Source organism: Mesoplodon densirostris, chromosome 1 (assembly GCF_025265405.1).
Source record: "Mesoplodon densirostris isolate mMesDen1 chromosome 1, mMesDen1 primary haplotype, whole genome shotgun sequence".
NCBI classification, from domain to species: domain Eukaryota; kingdom Metazoa; phylum Chordata; class Mammalia; order Artiodactyla; family Ziphiidae; genus Mesoplodon; species Mesoplodon densirostris.
The window spans coordinates 70,823,717-70,849,327 of NC_082661.1; the positions used below are offsets into that span (position 1 = coordinate 70,823,717).

The window sequence follows — 25,611 nt, forward strand, 5'->3', positions numbered from 1 at the left end:
CAACCTCAAGGCTGAGCGTGCCTGCAGCGTGCTTTGGTGACTGGAATATTAGTGAATGTGACGCAGGCAGAGGCGTGGCATGTACTTGTGCTTTGGGGCCTGCCTTTTCTTCCTGCCCCCAGACCACCAGGTAAAGGAGCCAGGGTAGCTTCCCTAAGGATGAGAGACCATAAGAATCTGGCCAACAGCTGGCACCAATGCAAAGACAGGACAGAGAGGCCACTTGGGGCCATATATCTCCAATCGATCTACCAACAATGAAGCCTCTAGAATGACCCCAGGTGAGACCAGCAGCAGAACCACCAGCTGAGCCCAACCCAAACTGCTGACCCATAAAACTGTAGCCAAATAAAATTTTTGTTATTGTAAACAACTAAGTTTTGGGGTGATTTGTTAGGCGGCGATAGCTTACTGATACATTATCCCACACACCAAGCACAGAGCCTGGCGCAGGGCAAGGGCTCTGGTAAGTGCTCACCAAATGAACGGCCATGTGCTCTGTCCCAAACTGGCCTCTTCATTTAGCAGGAACTAAGGGCAGAGCGGGCCCACAAACAGGGCCTAGCACCCTCAGGTAGGAGGTTAACTTATTCGTAGACTGTGACGGGTAAGTTACAACCTGTGAGCTCAGCCTGGAAGAGGGAAGCTGAGGTCAATGGCAGGTTAGGACAGGAGTCTGGAAACAGCTTCACCTCTCACCTGGACTCCACCCGGCTGCTGCTGAGTCTCCCTACCCCCCTTCCCCTATGTGTTAAGTACTATTATTAGCCCCATTTTAAAGATGAGGAACCTGAGGCACAAGAGACCACGAAACTTGCCCAAGGCTGTGCAACAGGTCAGCAGTGGGGCTGGAATGTGGCGGGTTTGCTGGGGTGTGTGCCCTACACTGCACTCCTGCCTCCGCGGAGGATTCTGGACCATGGTTACGTGACAAGCTCCCAAGGGCTGGCTGCTACCCTGTGCCCAGTCAGTCCTGCCTAAATGCTGCTGCGGTGAACTGCTCTGTGCAGGCTTGAGTTCTGGTTACTAGCCAGCTGCCTCCATCTGAATCTCAGTCACAACCTGAGCCCTCATCCCACTGACTGGACACCAGAGTTAGTTCTAAGCCATCTGCTCTGTAGCTCTTCCTGAGCCCCCGTTAACCCTCCTGGAGCCTCTTACTAGCCCTTCCCTTACACCCACCTCCCCACTCCCTGTGTCCCACCGTAGGGCCTCTAGTAGCCCGTGCCAGACCTCCTCAGGTCACCCCCTGCCCTGGGGTTTGCACAGTGGTGCCACCACACACTCCACCTGCCCACACACTCCTTGGCACCCTCACAAGAGGCAGGAAATGTGCCTGTTTAGGCTGAGGCATTGAACAGCCTCTCCTGGCCCCTGTCGAGGAGGATGTGCTGTGGATAGGCCAGTACAAGATGGCGCTGCCTCCAATGCTGGATCCCTGAGTGACCACATGGAGCGGAGACCCTCTGCCTACAGGAGGACACACAGTGCGTCTAGCAGGACAGAAACCTTGTGGTAAGCCACTGAGAAAGAAGTCCCAGTTATCTCTTTCCACAGAGAGTTTTGACTTGGAGAGCATGGCCCACCCGTACTGACCCCTGGGTTCGTGTTGCTTTTAGATGCTTCCCTCTGAGAGGCCAGACCTCCACCCAGAGCCCCTCAGGGTCCCCCCACCCAGGGGACGGGTCTGGGCCCAGGTTTTGCCTCTCTACTGTGTCCTGCTGTCAACATATGCAATGAATTCAAATTCAGAGAATTCCGGCCTAACCAAATTCAGAGAAAGCGCAAACGGAGGTGACTCTAATGTGAGAAGCTCGGGGCCCAGATCTTTATGTGGCAGTCACAGCATGGAATCCCGAGGCCGCCTCTGCCTGCCATCACTCAGAGCTAGCTGCAGGTACCAGTTCTTTTCCACAACTGAATCCTCATAGGCAATGCCAGCTTTTCTTCCAGATTCAAGTCAGAAAAGATTTTGGTGACCACTTTACTTTTGGAATTGTCTCCTATTCTTGTGCATTTGACAAACAAACAAAGAAAAAGCCAAGTCAGGATCTCATAACGTGTCTGATGTTTAAAAACTCGGTAAAGAGGCACGTGAGCTGGGATATGCCTGCCTGGTCTCTGCTAGTGTTTTTTTCTCTTGTCTCTGCAGTGAACGATGCAGATCCAAAGAATATTCCCCTTGGCACCAAGGCCCCGGGGACACCGCCAAGGGAAAAGAAATGCAAACGGTCACAGAGCACGTGACCGTTTCTGCTCACCTGTCCCTTCTCAACCAGTAACTTCTCCAGATCTTCGATTTTGGCCTGACACCTCAGCAGATCAGCTTGGAGCTGTTCCCGAGTCTGAAATGAAAAAGACCAGGAAGTGAGCACGTCACCCTGGATGGTGACAGGAGAGTGGAAAGGACCAGGCTGCAGGATCCAGTCCTAAGAAACGGGTCCTTTTTTAGGAGCACACGTGCCAACTGGCCTGCCTGGTTCCTCTGTCACCTACAGGTGTGACGTGTTTAAGAACTGCAAGGCCTTGAGGGGCCGTCAGTACTACCCCCTCAGTTTAGAAATAAGTCTTCAGACTGGAGAAGGGGCCAGTTTCTTCACTCACGTCAGGTCCCAGCCCAGCTGACCAAGTGCAGTGGCTGCATCACAAATGCCAGCAACACTTTCATGCTTGCTTAGCCCATCTCGTGGGCCTTTGCCACCTAGAACAAGGGCTGAATTCCAAAATACCCCAAGGACCAGGCAGGTACTATAAAGAAGGGAGCCAACTGGGTGTGGGGTAATAGGGAGTGGTGGGGACTGTGGCAAACCAGAGGCACATGTCCCATGTCAGGGGGACTGCCACTCAGCGGTTGTGGCCAAATGGGACTATGTGGAACGGGAAGCCCCGTTCTGCCAGGTGTTCTGAGCCCTTGAGAGAAGCCAGGAATCGGGATTTCTATGTGAAATCTCCTGACTTTTAAATGCTGCAAGTAGATGAAATTTTTAATGAAAACCACGACTCAGCCCAAACCACTTCCAGCAGTATACCTTCTCCAATCTAACGGTTACAGGCAGAACGCTATTGTAGCACTAGAAGCTTCCTTCCCCCAGCCTCACTCGCCACCTCCCACCTCACGGGGCTGTTGTGGGAATGAAACGGGGACGCGCTGGGGTGAAACGCTGGCCCCAGTGGGTGTGCTCCCTGGGAGTCCCCCTCACCTTCAGAAGGAAGGGCCAGCAGACCCTGGTCTGTGTGACTCCTGAAGGTGGGGTAATGGCCAGTGAGTGGACGGTACTACAAGGCAGAGCTCAGCCCAGCACGAGGGCTGGCGTGGCCCAGACCTGGGTGTCCAGCAGAGCGCCGTCTCTGCCTGGGCTCCTTACAACATTCTGGAGGGCTCCTCAGCCAGGAGAGAGGGAAGTCTGTTTAACCGTGAGCCTGATTTCATCACTGAGTCTTAAATTCTGAAACCATTCTTGCCAATGGACGGCGCATACAACACGTGTGAGACGGCAGCGTTTCTTCTGCGAGGTCCACTGTCCCACTGAGGATGGGCAGACAGTTCCCGTCTGGTTTGCTAAACACTGGAATGTTGCCACGGTGGAGGCTGTTAGGTGTCCCCATCCCCGCTCAGCACCCCTACGGGAATCCCAATGCCGGAAAGGGCACGAGCCACCCGGCCTCTGCCCAGATGCTTGCCACCCCGCCCGCCGCACCTACCCGGGCCTCTCGCTCGGCGTCCAGCGTCCCCCCGACCTGCTCCTGAAGCAGGGCGTAGGCTCGCTGCAGGGCCTGGTACTCCCTGGTCAGCTGGCAGAACCTCAGGTCAGCCTCTTCTCGGGTTGTAGTCTTAACGTCATGGAAGAGAAAAGCACAAGGAAGTGCGTGACTTGACGTGAATTGCGGTGCCAGGGTCAAGTCAGGCAAAGCGCATGTCCAGATCTCATGACTGCTGCCAACAGTTACATGATGACCCGGTCACTGCCAGGACCTAACTGGAACTCTTGAGCGAAGGGCTCGGGGAGAAGGTGCCTTCTCTGCCATCAGCGCCCTTCCCAGGAGCTCCCTGAACCCCGGGAATCACTCAGTCACGTGCAGGTGAGCAAGGGTGAGCCCGCCCCAACTGCACGACTGCACGGGTGAGCATCTACTACGTTGTCAAGGGCGCCTCTCCCACCCAGCACGAGGAGCCCTCCTCATTCTGGGAGTTTCTCCTAAGGAAACAACCACTCAAAGAACATCGCTGCAGTTGTGAGAAACTAGAATCCGTGTAACACCTCTCATCGGGGCCTGTTAGGTTAGATGCACGTGCAGATCCATGAGGATCTGTCGTGACAGAGGGTGATGTGCAACACAGTGTTTGCTGCCAAAAGATGCCTGTTACACATTCTTGGTGAAAAGAGTAAATCAAAAAGCACGTGTCTGACGTGATCATGTTTCATGGGGTTTCCTGAGTGAATCCCACCAGGTGGGGGAGGTGGGGGAGAGTGAAGCTGCTCTTCCCTCTTTTGTGGCTCCAGCTCACCAGAGCCACGGTCACGGACGCGGGTGTGCACAGATGGAAAGTCAGGAAAGCGTGAGGGCGCTGAGCCACGATGAGAGGCTCCAGGTGGCTTTCACTCTGCTCTTTACCCTTCTCAGTGCTGCTTGGATCCTCTCCTACAACGATATGCCATCTTCATATACACGGGTGGTGTGTGTGCCCGTGTGAGTGTGCACGCATGTGCGTGTGTGAGCACAGGGGGATGAGGAACAGACCGCCACTCAGCGGTTTTAATGACAAAGGGTAAGCAACAACGCAGCGGCCACAGATCTCCTGTGTGAAAGCAGTGCTGGGGAAGGAAGGGGTCCCCACGTGCTGCCAGCACCCCCATCACCATTCTCGGAACCTGTGAAAGTGGGGACCACCTTTCGTGGACGCTGGACTGTGATCACACAGGTCCTGCAGGGTTCATGGCTCACAGTGAGGGAGCAATGCCTGCAGCGGCCAGAGGCGGGAGGCGCCCTACAAGCATCCCCAGGGTGAGGTCCGCTTACGTCGTCCAGGTCCTCCTCGGGCGTGGCCGGAGCCCTGTCTGTCCTGTCTGTGTTGCAGGACGTCTCTGACAATGTTTCCGAGTCCACAGACTCCTCGTCAAATCCAAAAAATGTCTCCACAACGTGCTTCTGTAAAAGGCAATTTGCATGACATGAGGAGGGGACTCAGAGTCACCTGGATCCTCCACCCCGTCTTCCCCAGGGCAGAGGGGGCTACGATGGGCATCTGGGCCAACAGGGCTTCCCAGGAGGCGGGTGGTAGGGTCTGTCTGTGATTGCTGGGGGAGAAAGGGGGTGCCAAAGGTGGTTAGAGGGTGGAGCGTTGCCGCAGAGTGTGCTGGCCCAACCCTGGCTCCAGGCTCATGAGCTGATGACCTTTTGCAAGTCAGCCCCTTGGCCCTTCTGAGCGCCAGCTACTTTCTCCATCGGACAGACATGGGACCCCCCACCTCACCTGTGGGCACAAAGTGAGGTCACCAAGCACCATGCCCAGGGCAGTAAGAGTGAGCAGCATCCTTGCTGCACTGAGGAGGGGGAGGGGAGGGGGAGCCATGTGAGACGTGGTGTTCTAGACCAGGCACAGGGGAAGGTGGTGAGGCAGAGTGTCCACGGGTGGACCCTGGGACTCCAGCTGGACAAGTGTGGGTCCCAGGTCCTCGCCAGACGTTCCCCGTAAGGCAATTTTAGTTTAACCGTTTGTCATGGAAAACTTGGAACACTTACAAAATGAGAAGGAAGAGTGTAACAGACTCACATACACCCAATATTCAGATTCAGAGGCAATTTTAAATGCTCTGTGTGCTGGCCTCCCGGTTGCCCTGCCCAGCACTTCTCCCACCCCAAATATCACAGGAGATGGGGCTTCATTCACTCTTCATTCATTCAGCAAACACCTGACTGAGCGCCTTCTATGGGTCAGACACTAGGTTGGGCCTGGGGTCTACAACTAGACCAAAACCAGGCCTGGTCCCTACCACAAAGAGCTTCTGTCCCCTGGGGCTGCAGATGTCAACTCACAATCACCAGATCAACATCCCTTGTCGGAGTAACACTGGCGCTTTTTTTCCCCAAAATAGCCCCAGAGAAGGATTTTTATTTGTTTTTACAATCAATGAATGCTCTTGACCATGAAGAAAGAACTATAACTAAATCCAGAGCCAAGCCCAGGCTCCCACCTGTTCATCTGAATCGGCTCCTACCAGATCCCCCTCCCCCCACCCCCCTCAACACACAGAGGGAGGGGTCAGGGCGCTCCCCACATACGCAGGGTGCCTCCCACTCTGTTGGAACTAATGCTTGCGTACAATCTCATGTGCCCAGATGTAAGAAAAATGTGGCTGGTACCACAATCAATAACATGATTAGGAAATAATTCAGAATCAGGAAGGGAGAAGAAGGGGGGCTCCTTTGTCATCTTGTACGGTTAGTGTCTCTCATGAGGCTTTGCTGGAGGCACCTGACCACCGCTGTCACCCACAATGGCTTTGCATTTGGCATTCGTGTTTCTGCTAACTGCTTTCACTCTGTGCTCCTTTTTGTTTATTTAATATAGGAGGGGCAGGCACTGCCCCGTGAACTCCCAAATAATCTCCTCAACAGCTCCATGGGTGGCTAGTGGACACCCCCAACCAACTGTTCCCACAGTCTAACGTGCTTGTCACCAGCAGCTCCATACTTTTAGTTCCTCAGGCCAAAAACCTAGGTTCCCCCCCCGCCCCGCCCCCCATGTTCCACGTGTCTGGGAGAAATCCTGTTGGCTCCATCTTCAGCCCAGAATCCAATCCTCCAGGAACCAGCACCTCCCTCCTGGCTCAAGCTACCAATATCTCACACTGAAATTTAAAAAACTGCCTCCTACTGTCCTTGCGGCTCCTGCCCTTGTCCCATAACCTGGTGGTCAGATGAACTATTCTGAAACAAGAGTCAGGTTGTGTTGGTCCTTTGCTCAAAGCCCACTGGCTCCGCACCATACCTCAGTAAAAGTCAATCCACACTGCAGTCCACAGGCCCTGCAGGACCTGCCTCCTACTCTGCTCTGGCCTCATCCCCTTCACCACTGGGCTCCAGCCACACTGCCAAGCACACCCCTGCACCTTCCACATGCCTGCTACGGGGCCTTTGCACTGCCTAGATGCTCTTTGCCAGAATGCACAAGGCTCTCTCCCTCCCTTCCCTCAAGTCTTTGTACAAATGTAACATTAAAAAAGACCTCCCTGACCTCCCACCACATCAAAGTCCTAACCTATCCCCACCTCAACCTCTGTTCTCCTTCCTTTATTTTTCTCCATAGTGCTCATCACTACCCAACATAAGACATATTTTGCTTATGTGTCTATTAGCTGTCTTTCTCCTCTAGAATATAAGCCCTATGAAGACAGGGATTTTGTTCCATGAGAGCAAGGATTTGGGCTCTTCTGTTCCCCACTGTAGCCCAGGACCTGACACACTCAAGAAATATCAGTTGTTCAATGAGTATTTGCAATGAACTCAATGCCCAACAAACCTGTTTACCCACAAATAGTGTCAGGTTTGCACGTGACCTCCCTTCCCTCATTCATACAGCCAGCATCAGCTGGGCCTCCACCTGGCTGTGCACCCCAGGTGAGTCCACCAGGTAGGAAAGTGAGGCCCTATTAGGCTCCTTTCTGACTGGAGGTTGGAGGAGACAATCCTACACTCAAATCCCCCCTGCCCCTGGGTTGAGAAACCCCACTTGAGTTCAAGTGTCAACGATGTTCCAGATGTTCCATCTCCAGGGAGCTGTGGCTGTGACATCTGACGGCGGATGCATTTACAGCGCTCAGCTCCTCTGTGCACACGCAGTTTACCTGAGCCTCAGGCTCCTTATTTTTCTGGGCAGCCACTCAGCTGACCTCATTTCTTGTAAACACTGCTAATTGCTAGGCCTCTGGGGACAGGCCTGTTGTGCTGAGTGGCAGTGAGCGGTGATGCGGGGAGGGCCCCGCCTGGCACACCGATGGAGCCCCAGGAAACATCAAGCCTCACAGTCTCCGCACGACCAGGACACTATGCTGAATGGTGGTCACTCACTGCAGGCGTCATGGGCCATTCTGGGAGGTGATGACTCAGTGTTCCATTACCTAGGACAACCCGCTTTTTGAAAACTTGCAGGACTGCGAGTTAAGTACTCAATTACTGAGCGCTAATACAGTGTATTAACTACAGGCGCCACAGCCGCGCATTTAAAGCAGACCTGCCCAGACCCAAGTGGAACCCCCTGAAGTATCATGTGGCCCCAGAGACCAAGAACTCTAGGAAGCATGCTGCAGTGAGGGAAGGAGGAAGCAGCTCTGAGGGTGGGGATCAAACACAAAAGGACATTCAAATTACACCCCTATAATCAGAAAGGAGATGAATCCACAAATACACAGCACATACAATTTCCAGGGCAGCAGTGAGCTGACTATGACCTGCCCCCCACCTTGTATAACTTATGGGTGAGGTTAGTTTGTTTCCTCTGAGGGTTAGTTTTTTTAAGTGACTGTATTATATGGGAAGCCAGAATGTACTATGTATATTTATGCCTTTATTAATAAAAAAACAAGATAGAAAAAGACATTTGAACGTTTCAAGTGAAAATCTGGTGGCTGTCTTCTTGGAGACTAAGCAACCCTGCCTTCCACTGCATTTTCATATACACAAAAGAACATACCAGCCTCCAAGGAATGAGAGGGAAATCACCTGCAAATACTGTTTCCTCAAATGCTCGGATGGGCTTTTAAAAAAGTCAAGCATGGGCCTCCCTGGTGGCGCAGTGGTTGAGAGTCCGCCTGCCGATGCAGGGGATACGGGTTCGTGCCCCGGTCTGGGAGGATCCCATATGCCGCGGAGCGGCTGGGCCCGTGAGCCATGGCCGCTGGGCCTGCGCGTCCGGAGCCTGTGCTCCGCAACGGGAGAGGCCACAACAGTGAGAGGCCCGCATACCGCAAAAAAAAAAAAAAAAAAATAAAAAATAAAAATAAAAATAAAAATAAAAAAGTCAAGCATGAAAGAAACCATCGATTTTTTGGAGGCTCCATTGTTCAAAAATTCTCTGGGAATTTCTTAAGAAAAGACACTTCAGGAGCATAAACTTTCCATCTTTGCCCATTCCAAGTGCATTTTCTATATAAAAGGGGCACACTCCTCCAGACTTCTATTTTCTTTACCACCAAAGTTTTGCCTTGCTGACACCTTTTTACTAACTAATCCAAATGCTTGAAATGCAGTTTGGGCAAAAAATGACAGAAAAATAAACATTTCTTCTCCATTTACATGCTGAATAGACGCTCATTCTTAGCAGATCACATGGGATGGAGAGGAAAAGGGGAGGCACCCCCCAAATAAACAACCCCTCAACTGACTCCAGCCTCTCTCAGCCTCCTCTCTCCTCAGCTGTGTCATTCCCAACAATCGTGGTCACAGGAAGGAGCTCCCCAATCATAGCCACTTACTTTCACATGGCCACAACCAATCCCCCAAAGCTGGCCACTTACTGTCATGCTTATAGGTCATCTCCTGGCAGCCAGAAAAGTACAGGCACACCAGGGCGCAGAGACAGAGGAAAAAGGAGAAGTATAGCACAAAGAGGATATACTCCATGGCGGGGAGGGGCTGCAGGACCCGCTAGCCGTGTGTGTCGAGGGAGCCGAAAGCCATGTCATTGCCATCAATTTCCAGGCCTCTCTCAAGTCCTAGGAGGAAGCACTGATTCTTCCCCAGAGCATTCTCCTTCCCTCGACCACATAAGCTCACTGTCTTCCTTCTCTGCTGCAGAGTTCTGAGAATGAAGATACTCTGGAAGATGCACCTTTATTAAAAGGGATGCCAGCTCTGGGGCAGATCTGTGGGCTGAGAGGAGCCAGTTTCCAGGGGCTGGGCCTGGGCGTGTCAATCACAGAGGACGGTCTCCAAGCTGGCTTATTCTCTGGGGGCTTTCCTCCCAGACCCCAGGTTCCCTGAGCTGCCCTGCTGTTGGGGCCATTCCATGGGACCGGGTCCCTGGATGATTGCAAGGGCCCCCGGGAACAGCGCTAGCAACCATGAAGCTGAGAGAGGCTTCTTCACGACCAGAGCCCAAAACGGGGAGGCTTGGGGAATTTCTCTATTGATCCCCATCCACCCTGTACACGCCCCGGACTAGTTAAACTCATGGGTTCTCAGCAATTCTTCTGTAAGTATTTGTTTTGATCATTTATACGAACCAAAACAAACCATCATCCAACAGAAAAACTGCAACTAGAGAGGTCTTCAGTTTCCCACCCATGTGGCACCTACGAGGGCCTTGTGTTTCTTGCAGAAGCTTCTCTGAGCATAAGATCAAAAGAAAAAAAACCCCTCCTAATGGAGGGTTTAAAAAAGGGCATATTTTACCATTAAAAAGTAAAAGTTCTGTAATTTGAAAGGTAGTAAAGCAACATTAAAAGGTAGTAAAGCAACATTAATTCATAAAAGAAAAAATATACACAGCCGAGTTCATATATATTTTAACTTCAATAATGTTTGATACTCTGCTCTTTTCAAAGTAGCCATGATATGAGCTATGTAACCATGTCATACTATGCAACTTAGTGCTAAGTCTTTAAGTCATCTTTCCAAATGAGCTGCCACCCAGGCAGAGTTGGGACTGGTTCAGGCATGGGCCTGTGACCAAGCTGAGCTAAGGAGCACCAGCTCTGGGACTTTTGTTGGAACCACTAAGGAGAGACACCCTCTGACCACAAAGGTTGCTAGACAGGTATAATGCCAGCCTGAAGCTGCTAAAGCTGTTTAGGCCACCACATGGGAGAGCCTGCTTGAGAAAGAGGCCAGCCCAGAGGAAAGTACATTTGAAAGATGGAGATAGACAGGTACCTGGCAATATCGTGCGAGCATCTGGATCCAGCCGTGCCTGAAACCAGTCTAAACTTCTCAGTTATATAAATTTTTTTCTTTGTTTAAATGACTTTGAGTTTTTGATGCTAGCAACAGAAAAAATCTTGGCTAATGGGGAAGAGGGAGATAACCCTAGAAATCAAGTCATCTGCAAACTGTTGAGTTCTGCGATAAGCCTAAAGACTGATTTCTCTCTGACCTGCTCTACACCTGAACCCTCAAGAAAAATGAAAGACAACCTTTGCCTTGCAAGCAGATTCCTGGCTCTGTGGACACCATGACACATGTCCAGTGGGGCTGCCTCCTGGACCTACTTAGACCCACCTTTGCTGGAAGCTCCTCAAGAGTGGAGGCACCCCTCTGCACCCATCACTTGACACTGTGCTGTGCCCAAGGCAGATGCTCCACGGATGATGGAGCAATGGTGAGAGAGATGGGGGGATGTGAAGGGCTGAGAGCTGCACCACCTTGGCCTTCACCACCTAGCCCACTGAGGACACGAGCCACCACAGGCCTTGGGCAGGAGGCAAGCGGGACCAGGTCCCAGAAGAAATGGGGAACCAGTGGAGGGTTTCTAAGAAGAAGGTGGCAGGGTCAGACTTGTGCCGTAAAAAGATCGTTCTGAACAGCTCTTGGGGGAGGAAGATGCTGGAAGCAGGGGAGCAGCCAGGGAGCTGTGGCAATAACCCCAGGACAGCAGATGAGGGCCCAAAGGAAGATGGTGGAGACAGATGAGGAAGCAGAGGCCTAGAGGGGAGGGTCTGGAATCAGGGAGCTTTGCCTCAAGCCCCTCAGCACTGGGTCTGGGATCCCCTCCTAACACCAGGTAGGAGGCCAGGAGCTGCAGACCCGCCTTTCAGGTGGCTCCTCTCCGAAGACTGAGGCTCACCCCCATGCTCACTCCCAGTGCTGGGGTTCCCTGCCCTGCTAGAATACATTGCCTAGAACCACCATCACTTCCTGTCTGTTCCAAAGTCTTCGGGTATGGCCTGGATGTCCCCATGGGCATTGCTCTGCGGGATGAGGTGCCCTAGGCAGGCTCTGCAGCCAGGTCAGGCCCCCAGCTCTGCTTTCTCTCCTCCTTCCATTGCCCAGCAACCTGCAATGCTGCCCCAGGTCGGGACGGTGCAGACTGCGTGTGCGGCTAGCTACTCAGCTGCCCTGCATCTTCAAAATTGTCCCCATGGGGCTTCCCTGGTGGCACAGTGGTTGAGAGTCCACCTGCCGATGCAGGGGACATGGGTTCGTGCCCCGGCCGGGAGGATTCCACATGCCGCAGAGCGGCTGGGCCCGTGAGCCATGGCTGCTGAGCCTGCACGTCCGGAGCCTGTGCTCTGCAACGGGAGAGGCCACAATAGTGAGAGGCTCGCGTACCGCAAAAAAAAAAAAATCATCTCCATGTTTTATCTCCAGGACCCAAATCTTTTCCCGAGTCCTTTACCAAACAGCCCCCAAAACCCAGCAGGCGGCACCTGGAGCAGCTCCTGGGGGCCTCATGTACTACTGATGTAGATCTCAGCCACTTGCCTGACCAGGTTATGGAGGAGGGAACAAGCGACAGGGGTGCTGCCCAGCCTGGAAGGGATAAGCCTCTGTCCCGTCCAGGGAATGAAGCAACCAGCGAAAGCCCTCGGCTGCACATTGCCACGCAGGGAGCCTCACAGACCAGCAGGACTGAAAGGAAGAATAGCTCCCTTAGTCAATGTGATCGAGCCCCACTGTGTGGGCCGGGTGCTGTGCTGTGAGCTGCTTATAACTGGACGAATGAGGCAGGATCCAGCCCTCTCCACACTCAAAGGCTGATGACAGAGCCACGGGGAAGGGTTGTACAGGAACAAAGTCAAGTGGAAACAACCGGAAAGGGGAAAAAAGGTTCCTTTGGCTACTTAAAAATGGGAAATGTATTCCCATGATGGAAAGTGCCTGGCATCCAGCTGGGCTAAGGTATGGCACCCTGGCTTCTGTGCCAGAGCAGCTGCTGGCACCCTGTCCTTCCCTCCACAAGGCCGCAGGCTTGGCCTTGGGGGCACAAGGTCAAGTTTGGATAGGCCTTAGGTGTCCTATCAGAATGGATGCAGGAGCCATGACGAGGAGTGACCTATCAGAAGTTCCCCAGGTGTGAACTGCATCCTGGTAACAGCAGACCCCTGGTCCATTTGGGAGAGGGGACCACAGAACAGATGCTTGAACCCAAGGAAGGGCCTATTCTCAGGTGGTGCTTTGATGTTTCCCAACCTCCCCTCAAAGGATGGCTGCTGTCTACAGGGCATCGAGATGTCACCTCACTGCTACCTGAGACTGTCTCTATCTAAAAGATGGTGACGTGAATTAGAGTGGGGGGGAGGGGAGGGGCAGGGCCTGGGAACCTGAATCTAAAAGGCCCTCCAAAAGAAAGCTACTGATTTAAGATGAAGGGAGAAAGAGAAACTATAATTTATTGATCCCTGACGACACAACAAGCATGGAGCCAGAAGCTTCATTTAATTTCATGGGTGTGATGTTCATTGTAAGAACCAGGAAACCGAGGTTCCCAGAGTTCAAGGCCACACAGCTAGGAGTCGGTGTGACCCCCATGCTGTTCCAGGCTACGGTTTCTGAGCCTCATCCAAGATCCCAGCCCCACTTTCAAGGTGCGTGAGCAAACTGTACTAATTTTAGCCATTCTTCACGCGCCCAGCTCTCTCCTAAGACACAGCTCTCTGCTGCCAGGCCGCACGGGCTGACCCCCTACCACCCGCCACTCCATGGCGGGGCTCTGATTCCAGTTATGCCCTGATCAGACCTTCCGCAGAGCAAGTCCCCCTCCCTGGCCAGGGCCCGAGGAACCGCTCAGGGTCCTTCACCTGCAACCTCCACCCGGGGCTGAACTAGCAGGGTCCCCGGGCAGGGACAGCCAACACCAGTCTTGTCCCCAGAAGCCCCATGAGACAGGTCAGCAGCCCTCGGGGACAGGATGGCCCCCTGGAAGATGAGGGCTGGCATCACTGCTCTGCCCTCAGTACTTCTGCAGCAACTGGGCTGTGGGTGTGGAATTAGAGGAGCCCCTTCGGGGGAACTGCAGAGTCCAGGGAGGCTTGCAACAGCCAGAGAGCAGGGATGGCTGTCAGACTTCCAGAAAATTCTGGAAACTTCAATGCGTTCACCGTGACACTGTGTCATGCAAGGACCCGGACAAAGTGGTAAAGCGCGTGGATGCATAAGGGACGGAGTGCGATGGAGGCATTTAAGGGGAGAAAAGAAAGTACTGAATCCCTGCGGCCTGTGGAGAGGAGGAAGGGAAGTTGCCCAGCTTGAGAGGCAGCCCTGCGGAATTAAAAACCTAACCGGGTCCCCGATGGACCCAGATATCATCCCATCCAGCCCCGGACAAGCTGGAATTGAGTAGTAGCATAAGGGAAACAGCTGTACACTGAACCTTGAGAAAAAGAAAGATGCTGGTGGGTCATAGTAAGTGGGAAAGACCCTGAATCAGGTCAGGAAATTTCCCACAGAAGTTCCCAAACTCCGCCTTCCAGTGGCATAAAACTATTGCAATTACAGTGACCAAACATCCCCATCCTGAGAAGATCCAGTGTCAGACAAATGTATCATTCCAGTAAAAGCAATTTGTTTATTGAGTCAACAACTATTTAGGGTCACCCACTCTGTGCCAGGCAGCGACCAGGACATGGTGAGCAGGACACAGATGCTGCCCTCCTTGCCTGCTGTACATGCAAGCCTAGCAAATCCCAGGCCCATTCTAGGCCTTTGTAAAGTTCCTTCCCATAGACACATTCAGAAACAGGAAAAGGGGAAACATAATCTCTTATTCCTGGCATTCTGATAAGGTTTGAAAAATATAGTTACGGCCCCAAAGTGGGTTTCCTGAAAACCTTTCTGGGGTATATGAGGCCACAGCACACCCAGTTCATGCAACAAACTGAACACCTTTAGATTGTTGCTTTTTAAACATATGTCCTGTGGTGAAAATGGCATTGGTGTACATCACTGGCAACTGTGCAAAATGATGCAACCCTTCTATAAAGCAGGGGTGGGGGGCTGGGGGCAACCCTTCTATAAAGCAGGGGTGGGGGGCTGGGGGGCGAATGTTCTTGACTGAAGCCTTCACGCCCTCTGACCCACATTTCGACTTCTGGGAATCTACCCACGGGAACGATCCAGACTATGGACACAGTTTTCTGGACAAAAAGAGTTCGCTGCGGCGACATTTACAGAAGCAGGAAGTCCAGGAAGATGGAAAGGGTGGTCACCCAATGAGATGTTCAACACTCAGGGAATCCAGCAGAACTGGCCCGTGAAGAGTGGTCTTCTAAGCATAGATACATTTATTGCAGCATTACTCACAACCGTGAGGGGCTGGAAGCAAACATGCCCGGCAGACACAGGCCAGTAAACAGATCTATAGCCCATCCACTCCATGGATTATGTAGCCATGAACATTCATATTTATGACGACAGCATCGTAACATGGATAAATGCTTTATAGTATAGTAGTAAGTAAAAAGCCAGGGTGCAAAAGTGTATTCTACAATTACAGTTACATTATTTTAAAAAATGGAAGCAGAATGAGGATGGGGGGAGCAGAGATTGCGTTAAAATGCCAACTTTGATTGCACTGGGGAGGTACTGCTGTGATGGACCACTTGTCTCCCAGATAGTCTACAATGTGGTTATACTACTTTCATAATAAAATATATATATTTAAAAATAACCAAGTTCTGCTGAACCACTTCCCTTTTCTGAGTTTCTAATGTCAGTGCATAGAGATTTGCACCTCGTTCAACTTCACTTGGTGGCATGAGCTTGGGCCTTGGAGCCCAAGACTTGAGTCTGAAGGTCAGTCTTGTCAATTACTTTACCTCTGACTCATTTCTAAATTTTATATCTATATACTTCCTGTAACTTTAAAATGAAAAAAAATAACACCAATCTCACAGGGTTGCTATGAAGATTAAATGAGATGGTATAAATAACCACTTATCCATGTGTCCAAATTTGGTCCACAGATATATTTTATTTGGCCCACAGAGTATACTATAAACAATTTGCACCAATATTTACAACCCTTAGATTTTACATAAAGGTGTTATGGGTTGAACTGAGTCCCCCCAAAAGATATGTTAAAGTCCTAACCCCCCAGTATTTCAGAATGTGACTTCACTTGGCAATAAGGTTATTGCAATAATATGAGGGCACACTGTAGTGGCGTGGACCCCTATGTGACTGGTGTCCTTATAAGAAGATAGCCACGTGATACAGAGACATACAGGGAAAATGGCACATGACAACAAAAGTAGAGATTGTGGTTATGCAGCTTTAAGACAAGGAAAGCCAAAGATTGCCAGTAAATCACCAGAAGCTAAGACAAGGCAAGGAAGGATTCCCCTACAGGTTTCAGAGGGAGCATGGAACTACTAACACCTTGATTTTAGACTTTTAGACTCCAAAACCTTGAGATAACACATTTCTATTGTTCTAAGCTACCCAGTTGGTGGTACTTTGTTACAAAAGCCCTAGGAAACTAATGCATAAGAAGTCCCACTTCTCTTGAATGACTGGAATATCTGATACCACCTGGTTCACTTTCTTATAGCAGCTGATATTCTGGGCCCAGTTTTCCACAGTCCCCACCACTCCCTATTGTCACCCTGACACCAAAGCCATATGTCTGTGATCATTCAGTAAGACATCTGCACTGCTGTTTTCTTTATAGGAGAGAAATATTTCTCTACAACCATATCTCTACCAAAAGATAAACCATGAGGGGCATCTGGTTCAATAAAAAGGAGAACAGGCCCACATCTTCATGGAAGTGAAAAATGTTTATGGGTATTAATGCAAACTAAGTCCTTTTTAAATACCAATTTGCTCCTTTACTTTCCACCTTGGTCCCTGTGGGCATCTGAGTTTTCCAAACCCAGCTCTGCTCTCCTCACTGGACGTTTGGACACCATCTCTATAAAATGGGCAAAACCACATTCTCCAAAAAGAACACATTCTGTATCATTCCAAAAAAGCCCAAAGCTCCTGATTTTTCAAACCAGGATATAGATGTTATAAACCAAGACTAAGTATCTTTTAAATCCTTCAAAAGGTCTAAGTATTTAAGTTTTTAATTTTGGGTGAGCATCCCCTGAGGCCTAAATACAGAATTCATCTGTAAATTTTCCATGAATAAATTACAGTAAGCAGCCCCACGTTGATTTGAGAGGTAGTTATAACAGGTTTTTCACCATCGAATATGCAGAGATGTGAGTGTGTCTGCTTTTAGGGCTCCTCTATGGATTGCTCGCTTCTCCCCCTATGCCTGGACCATCCGCCCTGCAGACCCTGGCATGGAGCCAAAGCAGGGCAGCTGCGCCATCGCACGCTCACCTTGGGTGGCTTCAGGCCCTTCCCACGATGTCTTCTGGAGCGCAAGAGCCGTTCTCTCTCCTAGAAGGAAACACAACTGTTGGGATTTTCAGCCAGCCTCACATCACATCCACCAACCCAGCTGACTTCAGAGGGCATAACTTACAATGCTGCTGTACCTACCTGTCTGCACCAGGCCTGGGTCAGTCCAGGTTCTGAGCACCCAAGGCATGGCTGCTTCTCAGAACTGACAGCTACAGAGCCATGTCGTTAACTGGACTTGGACCATCCCAGAAAAAATGCCAAGATTTGCCAGTCCTGTAAAACTCCAGCCTGTCTGTCTCTGGGCCTGTAAGCTATAAAACTTTAGGCAGTGTTGACTAGACATCAGCTGTCAGTGATCCCAGCAGAAAATAAAAAAGCTTGCAGCTTTGATCTCAGAGCTGGGGCCAAATCCCCATGGGGCCTCCTCCTGGTCAGGTGACACACCTCATTTCTCTGTTTCTCAGGTTCTTCCTTTGCTATATGGGCTGGAACCTGCCCTTCAGAGACTGTGGGTACCTGTGGTTCTTGTCAGTAGAAATGGCACCCATCAAGTAGTAGCAGGAGTAGCAGATAAAACCAGTAAATTCTCTCCTTCCTAATCAAATGTTCCTATTCTCTTTGGCTGCCAGGAAACACAGAGACAAATCTGGTGCTTGACTACAGCCCATATGGTCTACCCATGTGTCCCTCCTGATCTTAACTGATGCTGCTATCTTCATTTTCTCTAGTCTTATCTGTTAATCTTCCTCTTTCAACTCTATCATTGTTTTGTTGAGTGTGTTTTTTTCATCTTATGTGGCATAAAGACTTTCGTGTAATGAAGCAAAGGTGAATGGAAGGGTAAATGATTAGATGATGGTTGGAATGAAGGTGGGATGGAGGGAAGAAGGGGGGGATGGGAAGATGGATGGAGGGATGGGAGGGAGGATGGATGAGTGAGTGGAAGGAAAGAAGGAAAGAGTAGAGATAGAGAGATAGGAAAGCAAAATGAATTGGACAATTACAGTCAAAGCCTTTTCTAGAATTTTGATCACTGGCTTTTCTACTTTTTGTTTGTTTGTTTGTTTTTTGTGGTACGCAGGCCTCTCACTGTTGTGGCCTCTCCCGTTGCAGAGCACAGGCTCCGGACGCGCAGGTTCAGCGGCCATGGCTCACAGGCCCAGCTGCTCCGTGGCCTGTGGGATCTTCCCAGACTGGGGCATGAACCCATGTCCCCTGCATCGGCAGGCGGACTCTCAACCACTGCACCACCAGGGAAGCCCAGGCTTTTCTACTTTTTGAAGATCCACTAATGGAAGCATCACATACTCCCTTGGGCAAGCAGAACACACTTTGCTTCTAAGATGCAACTAAAGCTCACTATAGCTGCTCCCTTCCTGGTTCCTAAGCTCCTTCCACAAAGAGATGCAGAATTCTCTGGATGTAACACTCCACCTACTTAAGACATACAACCCCCTTAATGATCCCCCCCCCAACACACACACAGTCTTAACAAGTCCTTCAAATTCTGCTCTGATCATAAGGTTCCAGTTTTTAAGTTCACAGTCTGCAACAACTAGGCTAAAGGAAAAGAAAATAGATTTCTTGGGGACAGATCATGCCCACTCTGTAAAGGCCAGAAGGCTCGTTTTTAAAAACTGATGCTGCTTCTCAATGGCAGCAAACTAGGGATAAGATTTGAGAAAAAGAGTAGCCATGAAAACCGCTCCCAGATACCAGTGATGTCGTATAAATGAAGTGGAGGCTGCTTTCTGGAAGAACAAAGCGGAAAGGTGCCCATCACCAGGAGGAGCTCTGTGAGATCCCACCCCGCCAGCAGCATCGCCCTGCAGCCCTGATGCCATTCCCGGGGCCTGGGTCTCATGGCGCCCCATGGAGGGCTGTCGCTCATGCTCATGCAGACATACCAGCGAGAGATCGTCGATGACATGCTGCTGCTCCAGCACCTGCAGCCGCAGGAACTCGATTTCCTGCTCGTCCCTTGTCAAACTGAGGTCATTCAAGGATGTGTGCCTCTTCAGGGACGCCTGTGCGGACAGCTTCTCTTTCTGCAGCCAAGGGAAGAGAGGGCACTGCAGGGCCACTCATCCACAACACTTGAAAGGAACCCACCATGTGCGTCAGGGCATGGAGCGTGGGCTTGGGGATATGGGATGGAAGAATGGAGGGAGGGATGAGAGCCCCCTGGCCGTCAAGCTGGAGGAGTGGACAGCTGCAGACCGGAGCCAGGCCCGAGGTGTGGCTGACCGTGCCCGATGCTGACAGGAAGGGCTGGGTGGGCACTGGGGCGGGGAGAGGTGGATATCTGCACCAAGCCTGGAAAGCTTGGTCACTGGGGGAAGAGAGCACGGAACACATGGTAACGACACACACTCACACCTGGACCTGCCAGGGCATGGGAGAAGGGTGTTCTGTCTCCCGGAGCCTCAGTCTTCTCAAGCTGTAAAATGGGCATGACTGACACTAGTTTAGACAATGAACTGCAGACTATTCCTTAAACCATCAACTGCAAGACACCACCCTGACCACAAAGACCAATCATTCTTGTTGGAGCAAATAAAAGGCCCAAATTCAAAGCACTTAGAGCAAAACTGTCATCATTCACATACTGAGCTTCCTCAGTGCACCAGGTTTTCTGTGAGAACGCTTTATGCCATCACTCCATCCTCTCCTTAAACCCACAGCACTGATATTTTCCTTCCCATTTCACAGATGAGGAAGCTGAGAGAATGAGGGCTGGGCCTAAGGACCCTGGGTGGAGACCCACTGTCTGACTGCCCCGGGCTCTCCGTCAGGCACAGACGCCCACGGTGCTGTGAACTGTGGAGAACAGAGGCAGGAGGGACGGGTGCAGACTGAGACCGCTCGGCAGGCTTCCTGGGGGAGGCGGGTAGGAGGTGGCCCCAGAGGATGTGTACGGTGAGGGCCAGGAGCTGGAGGAGCCCGGGCAGAGACGAGGACTCCGAGATGATGACTTACCATCTCCACATTTTCCCGCGTGAGATTCTTTATCTTCTCCTCCATCCTCTGGATGCTCTGCAGCAAGTCCTCATTCTTCTTGTTCATTCGTTTGTTCTTCTCCACCAGGGGCTTCAGCTGGACCTCGGTCTCACGGGAGCGTTTCAGCTGTGGTCAGACAGAGAGGGCAGCGGCTGTAAGACCCAACCTCAGAGGCCAGTGGAGATCCCCCCTGGCCTGGAGCTGCCACTGCTTGGGACCACATCTCCTGGGTGGTGCAAACACCTCGAAGAGCCCACAGACACCTGGCTTCCAAATGCAGGCTCCCATCTGAGCCTCAGAGGGCCTTGGGCAGGGCAACAGCAGGGGGTGCAGCCCAACACGGAGGCCCAGAGACCTCCCTCAGGTCATCCCCACCAGCAAGTGGCCTGAGCCTCTTCCACACTTCCTTTACCTCCGGGCATAACCCCCAGAGGTCATGGGTCACATGCATAAAGGTCATTCCAGCTACCTAGCTCCTCCTGGCCACCATTCCTCCCCAGGTAGAGACCTAGCCGAAAGCTCAACACTTTTCAGACAACAGACGATCCCTTGGCCCTGCTCCATGCCAGCCTCAATGCTCAGGGCTCCATCCAGCCCTGGAGCCATGCCCTGAGTCCTCTGAGCACAGTCCCTATGCCTGACGGGGTGTCCTTCCAGTCTCTCTCAGCCCATCAGCATCTGGGGAGCCCCTCTTGGGCCCGGGCCCTGTGCTGGGAGCTGGGTCAAAGGGATGACACGATGGGGTGACCGTCCAACAGACGGGAGAAGAGGACAAAGACGGTAACAGAGGTAAGAACACAGTGAGACAGGCGCCAGTGGACACGCCAGGCCGGGGAACCACGCATCCAGGGGTTCAGAACGGACAAGAAGACGGCGCGTCACTGAGTGCAGCGGGAGCACGGAGTCTGGGGGGATGGGCAGAGAAGGGGCGGGCATGATGAGGTCTGATTTAGGGAGCTGAGAGCTCTGCCATTTGTTTCCACCTGCAGCCACACTCCTGCCGCACGCAGGGCTTTGAGGCAGGAGCACTCTGTGGTCAGGACTGCCTTCTAGAATGATCCATCACTCTGACTGCTGTGTGGAGGCCAGTCCAGCGAGACAGAGACATGAGAAATGACAGGGGAGGGGGAGGGGGAGCTGGGACTGGGAGGCTGCTCCAGTAGAGGCACCCACTCTTTTTCCTTCTGAGTACAGTGTCCTCCGTGACACACACACTAGCTGCATGACCATGGCCGAGTTTTCAGCGTCAGTTCCCTCTTCTATAAGATGGGAATAATGGTAATATCTGCCTCAGAGACTTGTTATGAGAACTAAATGCATAGTGATAGTCTTCGCAGGGTTATTTTAATGGATGAAAATTATAAACAGTTTAAAATATTTATCAATATCACGACAATCACAAGAACCACTGCATCTATCAAGTACTCGCCATGTGTCCAAAATGATGTTCGGCCCTTCCAGGCATCCCCTCTCATTTAGCCCTCACCACCACCCTAGGAGGGGGCCCATCCCCAACCCCATTTCACAGACAAAGAACCTGGCTACAAAGAGGTGGGGTGATGTACCACACAGAAAGTGCCAGAACCAGGAACCAAACACAAGGGACTGACTGCAGACCCCTGCTTTTGGTTACCAGGCTGTGAAAGTTAAGATAAAACACTGATGGTAGCCATTAAAGTATAACATGTACCTTGACTCATACATTGTACCTCTAGAAATCTATCCTTCAGAAATAAAGGTTCAAGTCGGTAAAGTAAGAAATGTATCTTCTGTGAGGCATTGTTTACAACAGCAAAGAAACGTGAAACAGCCTAAATCTTCACCAGTAGAGGAATGGTTGAATAAACCATGGTTTGTCTACACAACAGAGTATGATGCAGCTGTTACAAAGACAAAGGTGGATCTTCACGCATTGCTGGGGAGCACTGTAATTGATACAGCAAGTGAAAAAAACAAGTTGCAGAACAATATTACATAGGGAAAATATCCCATTTGTAACCACAAAACAATAAAAAAAGGCTTTTCGTGGGTGTCAAAATATTTGCATAAGCATAAACATATAAGAATCACGTCAAACTGTTAACAGAAGTTACCTCATGATTTTAAGATCCCAGTGCTGGCCAGCTTATTGATTCTTACTTTAAACACTTCAGAAGGTCTGAATTGTTTCAAGCAAGCTATTTTTTTTTCTAATCCACTTAGTAAACTACTTTGCCTCTCATGAGGGATTTTTTTTTAAGCTCATGAATATGTAAGTGAAAAGTGGAGACATAATATTAGATGTACAGTCTGATGAAAACTACATAAAAATATGCCTTTAAAAATAGTGGAAGGAAATGAATTTATTCTGATCCTGTTAAAATTATGAAGAGGTGACACTTATTAACACTGTTCATCTCCCATGTTTTTCAAATATATTGATACACTTACTTTCATAATAAAATTTAGAATAAAGAGAAATACTATGAGACATTTGTCAAGACATTTGTACGTGTTGACTACCGCTACATAAAAATTAGGTTAATTGTTTATCCAGCAAATTTAAACATATTCAAGAAATTGCTATTTTTACTAGAGATTTATTTTTTTAACCAGAAGTTCACATTCACTACTTTAAAAATTAGAAATATGTGAACTTTTATGCAAAAGAAAGTAAATAGATAAGCAAAAGATAAAAATTATCCATAATCACACCACCTAAAACAACTTCCAATATCCAGGATGATGACAATGTATTTTTGTTCTGTAGACTGCTTTTATCATTTAATTCATTGTGAACAAATTTCTATGGCAAATAAATGTGACCTATAACATCATTCTTAATGACTGCACGCAATTCATTGCATAAATGTTCCATAATTATTTTGATCAGTACTTAGGTGGGGCTTGGTTTTGTTTTGGTTCGGTTTTGGTTGCTACTATAAACAACACTGCAATGAAAACCCTCTCCATACCCCTCACTGAACTTCTCTGATTGTTAGCTCAGGATAAATTCCTACAGAATCAAGGGCACTAACAGGTTTCTTCAACAAGCGTGTGTTAGATTTTTAATCAGAAAGAAATTAGAAGGAAAGTAGAGAAAACCAGATGGCCCGTGCATTGACTTCCTGTTTAGGGCGTGGTTTGTGGCCCCGGGGCTGCTTTCCTGCATCCCAAGGCACCATCTGCCTCTTGGGGGCTGATTACCAGTTCATTCCTCTCGTCTGCCAAGAGGGTATTTCTGTCTTCCAGCTTCCGTATCACCGAATTCAGTTCAGCAATTTTTAGCTGAAATCGCCGCACATCTCGCTCGTCCATATGCTGATCCTAAAAAGGAAGCAAGATACAAATATACTTTGAAAAAGCTTAACTGAGTCAAAGCGCTCTGTGGACCCTTTGTGGAAAACCCTGAGGGCAAAGGTGAGCTCCACACTAGGAGGACCATGCGCCATGCTGGGGCTCCCCCAAGTCAAGCAACATGTGGAAAGACTTCATCTCAAAGGCGACAAGACCTCAAACCCTCCGGAGGCTCCCTGACATCTGAACGTGGTATCTGGGGACCTTCCCGTCCGAGCCCCTGCCCGCCAAGCATCTCTGACAAAGGCACAATCACAGAGTTCCAGGACGCTCCTCAAGGGCAGGCGCTGTGCCCACCTCGCTCACCACTGAGATGCCAGCACCTCAAGTGGTGTCTGCACACAGCACGCTCAACAGACACTTGAGTATTTAGTGAATGAATGACTGAGTGAATGAATGAATGCAGCTTTGGCCTCCTCTGTGCCTGTTAAGTACCAAGCTGTGGCCCCAGGTGCCCTCTCTGCTGGCTGAGCTCTCCTCATGGGCAGAGCTCTGCCTTTAAGTCCTGTCCTGTCCTGACTGGGTCCCTTTCTGAGCTCTCACTGTATATATACTCGGCACTCATGTTTTCATTTCTTTTCAACTGAGCTCCACGTTTGGGAAGGAAGGGGTAAGGGAGGGAAGGAAGGATGCACAGATGGATGGGAGGGAGTGGGGAGGGGTGGGGGAAAGGCAGGCAGGCAAGTTCGCCAGAAGCATGACCAGTAGGAGGAAGGACAGGTAGGTGGTCAGCTCTGAGGCCCCAGTGCTTGCATGAGTCCCTCACCTGGACACCCATGAGCTCGGCCATGTCCCCTATGCCAGGTGGGAGCTCTCTCTTTGGACTACCGTGGTACCGCTCAGCCTCTCTGACCTGAACCAACTGCTCATCCAAAGCCTCTTTCTGAAGAAGCAGCTTCTGGGTCTGCCCAGTCTGCACGCCGAGTTCCTTCTCCAAGGCCAGAATCACACGATCTTTTCCCTTGATCTCATCCATCTGGAAAGAGAAAGAATACGCATTCAATTGCAGGGGCTCGTGACCAGGGAAAGCTCTCTCTTGCTGGCCTCAGGCCCAGGGAAAGGTTCAGCAGGTCCATGGACCTGGGGCAGCTGAACTCAGCAACACAGGACAGAGAGACACTGTAGTGCACAGCCCAGGCCCTGCTCCGCCGTCACCGCCCCCAGCACAGAGGAGCACAGAGCTGTGGGTTCGACGACCCTATATGGTCAACCAGACACTTACCCTCGAAACGGATCAGTGCTCGTGTCTCTCTCACCTTAATGAAATAAAGTCAAGTCCTGACCCGCCAGGGCCCTCCAGCCATCACCCCCTTGCCCTCCAGCAGCTCAGCTTCTTCACAGAGTTGGTCATCCTCTCTCCCACTCCTGTCTGGCCACGTTCCCACCCCTCCAGTAAACGGCTCTTGCTAACGTCTCCAACGCTCTCCTGGCCCGCAAACTCACTGAACAATTTTCCATCCTCTCTCTTTCTCACCCCGTCTGACACTGCCGCCCACTCCAGCTATGTGAACTGCTCCCACCCTCCCGCCCTCTGTGGGACTTCACTGTCTCCATCTTCTTCTCGCCCTGCCCTGGTCACCATCGAAATCTGTAGTTTCCAAGGCTTGGCTCTCTTCCCAGTCTGTATCCTCCCCTCAGCCAGCCGCATCCTCACCCAAGATGTTAACTCCCCTTGTGCAGCTGACACTCCAACCTCCTCCCTCTGCCCTGACGTCTCTCAGGGTCCCACAGTCAGAGAGCCGACTGCATGCTTCTGGGGCCTCCAAAGCACCTCAGCCTCCCCACATTCGAGCCTCAGTGTGAGCCCCAGCTCCCCCAGCCCAGCCTCGTCCCACATTCCCTAGAGGAAACCAAGCAGAAAGAAGCTTACTGAGGAGGGAGCTTCTGCCACGGGCCATACACATCGATTGTTTCTGGACACAAAGCCAACAGCTGGGAAACTGCCCCAGTAAGAGTGCTATACTGGGGTGCCCCTCCCCAAAA

At 50.9% G+C, this 25,611-nt stretch overlaps 1 protein-coding gene across 2 annotated transcripts in view; it reads right to left on the reverse strand.

The window, feature by feature from the left end:
* JAKMIP1 (janus kinase and microtubule interacting protein 1) overlaps nucleotides 1–25,611 on the reverse strand; it is a 72,642-nt gene that overhangs the window by 30,944 nt on the left and 16,087 nt on the right. For both annotated transcript variants that reach the window (XM_060087709.1, XM_060087777.1), the window contains 8 exons: nucleotides 24,395–24,604; nucleotides 23,479–23,598; nucleotides 20,272–20,418; nucleotides 19,200–19,340; nucleotides 17,269–17,328; nucleotides 5,020–5,148; nucleotides 3,703–3,831; nucleotides 2,262–2,345 (listed from right to left, as the gene is read on the reverse strand). In XM_060087709.1, the coding sequence (XP_059943692.1) occupies nucleotides 2,262–2,345; nucleotides 3,703–3,831; nucleotides 5,020–5,148; nucleotides 17,269–17,328; nucleotides 19,200–19,340; nucleotides 20,272–20,418; nucleotides 23,479–23,598; nucleotides 24,395–24,604 (1,020 nt within the window). The remainder of the gene's footprint in view (nucleotides 1–2,261; nucleotides 2,346–3,702; nucleotides 3,832–5,019; nucleotides 5,149–17,268; nucleotides 17,329–19,199; nucleotides 19,341–20,271; nucleotides 20,419–23,478; nucleotides 23,599–24,394; nucleotides 24,605–25,611) is intronic.